The 6,000-nt window shown below is 45.3% G+C and overlaps 1 protein-coding gene across 1 annotated transcript; it reads left to right on the plus strand.

The window, feature by feature from the left end:
• Positions 1 to 1,287: 1,287 nt before the first annotated feature.
• Positions 1,288 to 1,713, plus strand: DFJ58DRAFT_672055 (uncharacterized protein; the record flags this gene model as incomplete). The annotated part of the gene is made up of 1 exon (XM_041383010.1): positions 1,288 to 1,713. The coding sequence occupies one exon, from the start codon at positions 1,288 to 1,290 to the stop codon at positions 1,711 to 1,713; it is 426 nt and encodes a 141-aa protein (XP_041235089.1).
• Positions 1,714 to 6,000: the final 4,287 nt, after the last annotated feature.

Below are 6,000 nucleotides of genomic sequence, written 5' to 3' on the forward strand. Positions count from 1 at the left end.
AGTGGAAGATAGGGTTACACTTTCTAAGTGTTGGTCAAGGTGTGATGTTGTGATGTGAATCATTTGACCTGGGAAAGCAGATAGCAGCAGAGAAATGATCCAAGGTACGCTGAATGAGCCTCTAAGGGAGCACCTAAGTGTCAGAAAGCACTGGAGTGTGTGAAGCTTGAGAGAAGTGGCTCTCAATGCAAGATGAAGTCTATATGAAGTGATAATATGATTGTGGCTCTAAAGTGTGGCTCTATACTTTGTGATATGTGGTAGTAGATAGGTGGTAGAAGGTAGTGTAGCGTAAGTAATGCCACTTCAGCTCAACACAAAGTGAACCAGAGTGAGGTAAGCGCTATGTAATGACTACCAGGCCCATGAGAAATGGTAAGTTGGAGGCGGCGGGTTACTGGGAGTTCAAGGCGAGTTTCATTACATTTTAAAATTTAGGGTTGATAGCTGACTCTGAATAATTCATGGACCCTACTTAATTGTCTGACATACTTGTCTAACTAATGTGAGTCTACTGTGACTGCCATAAACCTCTGGGGCATATTTGCCAGTGCTTTTTTGACAGAATAAAGGACCCACGCCAAATTGAAATACTAGTATCTTTAGTCTGGTGAGTATCAACGTTTACTAAAACCTGTCCATTGGTATATTGATGTGCACTGGGGATATTTCGATTCTGGTGGTGAGGTGACAATACTCACCAGAACCTTTCCGATGGTGGGGTGCCATTTGCGGATGTTCACCAAAACCTTTCCGGTGGCCCAGCAATGTAAAGTTCACCAAAAGTTTCTGGTGGTGTGGTTACATAACTGTCCATGTTACCAGAACTTAGCCGCCCATTTTCGTCTTGATGTGGTGCCAAAACGAGCAGAGTCTGGATCCGATATTAGAGGCCATTGTTGAACCCTGAATTTTTTCCCTAGTCTCTGAAATCTTTCGCTAGCCATACACTGTATCAACCCGCACTCCTCATACCATGCCTGGAATTCGCCCTACTCATCATTCCCTTCAGTTTCCATGTTTATCTCCAGGCTGTATGTGCTGGTTTCAAAACGCCTCAGGCTGCACTCAACACATGTATGCATGCCATCCAGTTGCACTCGCTCAAGATTTTCTACCAACATCGCCTCAGTTGCCACCTCCTGATTTCTTGCCACCCCCACCTGATGTCATACCATTGGATGATGATGAGGATCCAGAGTCAGAATTCACGGATGCGAGCGGGCATTACTATTGTACATATCATTTGCTCATCAATGGTAAGTTCCTTTCAATCAGTGTCCATTCATGAATTGTGACTCAGACACACTCTTAGGACTGCCATGCACAGCTGACAGTGTATTTCTACCGCCCAGTACACCACCAACTCCTGCTCCATTGAAGTCTCCTCACGACTGGAGTCTGTATCACAGTGATGTTGAGTTTGCAATGGCAGAGTTTACCTTCAAGCAATGCCATATGTCTAACAAAGCTTCGGACATACTATTCGACTTGATGGCTGTGCAGCTATTAAAACACAACGACTCCCCTCCATTCGTGGACCACAAGGATTTGCACAAGGTCATTGACGCTACACAGCTTGGCAATGTCCCTTGGCAATGTCTCTCGGTTCAATACGCTGGGGAACGCCCTGAGCACGATACTCCTCCGTGGATGGGCAAAGACTATGAAGTTTGGTACAGAGATCCCCGCGTGATGGCACACAACATATGACGAAGCTATGCGACACTCTGATCGAGACGACTGGCTTGCAGCCATGAAGCAAGAAATGAACCTGATGTCTGAGATGGGAGTTTACGAGCTGGTCCCACTCCCAGACAATCGGATAGGGTTAGTTAGGGTTAGTTTGGGTTAGTTAGGGTTAGTTTAGGGAAGATCTAAAAGGCGGGTCAGTTTATAAAGCTCGTCTCGTGGCACAGGGATTCTCTCAGGTGCCAGGCATTGACTTCGGCAAGACCTTTGCGCCTGTTGCCAAGGCAGCTTCTATTCAGGTCATCTCTGCACTTGCACACGCAACAATTGGGAACTTGACGTGTTTGATGCGAAACGTGCCTTTTTGTGGGGTAAGCTGTCTGAGGACGTTTACATGTGACAACCTCCTTGGATTTGAGCCTGTCTTAGGTCTCACTGACATTCAAGGCGTGCAGTGTCTGCGATGAGCTGTTCTCGGTACTGGCGCCCATGCTCTGTGGGTTGTTGAGCCCTTCCTGAGCGACGAGGAGGTGCAGGTGCAGGATTGGGAGGGTGTGCCACATTAGGGTGTGGTGCCGCGTAATCATCATCATCATCATCGTTGCTATTGTCAGGGAAGGGACAAGAGGAGAAAGACTCATCGAAAATGCCATCTTGGGAGTTAAAGAATGCCCTGGTGACAGAATCTCGGCAATGCCAAGCTTTAACTCCTGGTGGGTGGCCCATGAACACCGCTTCATGGGATCATGGTCCCAGTCTCTCCTGCAATTTGGCGGGGATGCGTACAAAGCACCGTGCTCCAAATACTCGAAGGTGAGAAACGTTGGGTTTTGCGCCGTGTAGCATCTCATAGGGCATCTTTCCAGGGTCGAGGGAGCGGGATTCGGTACAATGAAGAGATAGGCTGTGCATAGGGCAGCCTCACCCCAAAGGTTGCGAGGTAGGCGAGCATGATTGAGCATCGCGTACATCCTTCCTTCGATCGTGCGTATGACGTGTTCCGCTTTCCTTTTGCACCTGCTAGAACATTCTGCTTCAGTTTTTGGGATATTCTTCTCACATTCTGAAGTCATTACATCACCTTTTTACTTCCATAATATTCCCACACAAAATGTATATAAGGAGAGCCCATTCTCCCCCCCAAAAAATAGATCTCCCAATTCAAGAATCTCCCACTTGAGCAAATTGAACTCTCACCTAAGAAGCTTCAGTCTAAACAAATTGCTGCTTACAAAGCCCATTTCCTTTGTAAGAACTGTCCAGACAAGTGCAGGGTTAGTGTATCCCTTCAGATTATGTAAGTTTCTCACGATAGAAACCCAGTTTTGTGAGACCAGTGTCCTCACCACATAGTGTTTACTGACCAACACGAGCGTTGGTCATCGTTGTTATTTGTGAGACCAGCGTTCTCACCAGGTATTTGTATATTGACCAACACAAGCTTTGGTCAATGTAGTCACATTTGAGACCAGCTTCTCAACAGTTATTCGTATATTCAGGAAACCAGTTCAAGTGTCTAGACGGTATATCCTAGACAATCCCATAGTTTCAATCAGAGATAATAAAGCTCCGGCTGAGTTAATCTAACTGATTGGTTTAGCGAGCCTCAAAAGAACTCACATGTTATCTACCACGAAAGAAGAAAAGTCGTAGACCATGTTAATCGAGGACTGGCAAGAAGTCTTATCCAGTGTAATTGTGGTGTCATTACATTCTTACACGTATTTATATAAGACCCTCAGTTATTAAGACAATGCTGGTCTTCATCCCGCACAGTCACGTCTTCTCTTCGTTTGTCAGTGATACACACATAGGTCACGTGACACGAAATTTGACTGCGCGTGAAGATTCCTGTACCTCACAATGAGATGCATTACACCAGCCTTCAGAGACACAGCAAAACCTTTGGCATACAGAAACTAAAACCCCCCAAAAAACCTTGTTATTCTCATCATTGTGATTGAGAACAAGCATGTTCTAGTGTTACAATAGAGTAGTCACATCAGGACAGTGCATTCTCAATAAGGCTCCAACTGTTTCTGTTTATACACTGTTTTAAACTGTTTAACCTGTATACTGTTTATGTGTATTTACTACCACTGGTGCACACAGTTAGTATCCGTTTGTAAACTGTTTACTTCCTTGTGACACGATGCTAAGATGACGACTACTCAAGAAGCTCCGAGCCATGACAGATGTCAGATATCATAATAATCATATGTCCCAAGACACATCGGGCTTGCTATCTATATGTTTCCTGAGACTGCACCCCTGCAGTCGCCTCTGTCCCTGTCCCTGCTGCGGCTGCGCGAGTCCCTGCTGCGGCTGCGTGAGTCCCTGCTGCGGCTGTGCCCTGTCCCTGCTGTGCCTGAAAATCAATGTTGTAGCCCTCGTCAAGGGGAGTCTATCCATAGTCTAACGACATCAATAGGATAATATCCTAGTGAACTATAAGCAAAATACTCGAAATCGAAGGGTTCAAGAAAGCAGCTTGACCGTGGGAACTACTCCGAAAAAAATGCAAAAATCAATGTCGTAGCCCTCGTCAGGGGAGTCTATCCATAGTCTAACGACATCAATAGGGTAAGATCCTAGTGAATTACAAGCAAAATACTCAAAATCGAAGGGTTCAAGAAAGCAACTCGACCGTGGGAACTACTCCGATAAAAACGCAAAAATCAAGCAAAGTCAAGCAAAGTCTGAACGAGGTTTTGACCTGGGCCATAAGGATGAGGATAAGGAATACGATAGTCAAGACTACGATAGCAAAAAAATCAAAGAAAACAAGCAAAGACAGGATAAGGATTACGACAGTCAAGACTACGATACGATAAGCAAGTCAAGGATAAGAAACGCGGATAGTCAAGACTACGATAAGGAAGTCAAAGATAAGGATCACGATAGTCAAGACCACGACAAGGATAAGAAACGCGATACCATAGGATACGATACGATAGTCAAGACAAGGACAAGAAACACGATGGACTACGATACCATACGACAGTCAAGACAAGGATAAGAAACGCGATAGACTACGACACCATACCGCACGATAACTTACGATAACAATACGACAGACTACGTCACGATACCATACGATAGACTACGTCACGATACCATACGATAACACACCATACGATAACTTACGATAACAACGCGATACACCACCATACCATACCGTACGATAACAATACGATAGTCAAGGATAAGGATAAGGATAAGCAGGGCAATCATATGTTAGATTCCCCCCACCCCCCCACCCATTAGAGCTTAGAAAACCACCACCCGCCCGTTAGCTCTCTCGTCGGTTAGTATAAAAACGTATTCTCTCGGTGTCTCGGTTCTCGGTACCATAGCTTAGCAAGACACTACAATACGCTACGCTACGATACCACAGCAACTCAAGCAATACCGCAGCAAGAGACTACGATACCAAGACAAGCAATACCACAGCAATGAATCAAGCAAAATCAAGCAACACAAATACCAATAAAAATACCAAAAATAACCAAAATCAAGCCAAGTCCGAACCAGGTTTTCGCCTTAAGCCTACCCCTCAGATCAAGCAAAATCAAGCCGCACAATAGCAAAAAATAGCAAAAATCACGCAAGATCAAGCCAAGTCTGAACCAGGTTTTCGCCTAAACCTACGCCTCAGATCAAGCAAAATCAAGCAAAAATCAAGCAAAGTCAAGCCCACTCCTGACAAGGTTTTCGCCCAAACCTACGCCTCAGATCAAGCAAAATCAAGCAACACAATAGCAAAAATGAAACCAGATCCCGTCCTAGGCCCACGCATCACTCCAAAGACAAGACAAGACAAGACTACCAAAACATCAAAAAATCACAAAAATCAAGCAAAACGCAGTCAAGTCGAAACGAGATCCTGTCCTAGGCCCACGCATCACTCCAAAACAAGACTACCGCAGCCACATCACAGCAGAAATCAAGCAACGCCCAGCAATAAAACGACAAAAATCAAGCAAAATCAAGTCAAGCGAAAGCGAGGTTCCGTCCTAGTCCGACGCATCACCCCAGACAAGCGCCATGCTAAGCGTAAGATAAGCGAGACCAGGAAATCAAAGACAGTCCATAAATCAAGAAAAGTCAAGGAACAAAACAGCAAAAATCAAGCAAAATCAAGTCAACAACAAACGAAATTCCTACCTCGACCCACGCATCACGCCCACCAGACGAGGGCTACGACAAGGGAGATAACCAAAGCAAGCAAAGACCACCAAACAATCAAGAAAACGCCTCCCAAGTCAAGGACCAGGTTCAGGACTCCAAGCGTAGACCACGACAGTC

The sequence above is a fragment of the Suillus subalutaceus genome (genome assembly GCF_016647625.1).
Source record: "Suillus subalutaceus strain FC151 chromosome Unknown DFJ58scaffold_368, whole genome shotgun sequence".
Classification (NCBI taxonomy): Eukaryota; Fungi; Basidiomycota; class Agaricomycetes; order Boletales; family Suillaceae; genus Suillus; species Suillus subalutaceus.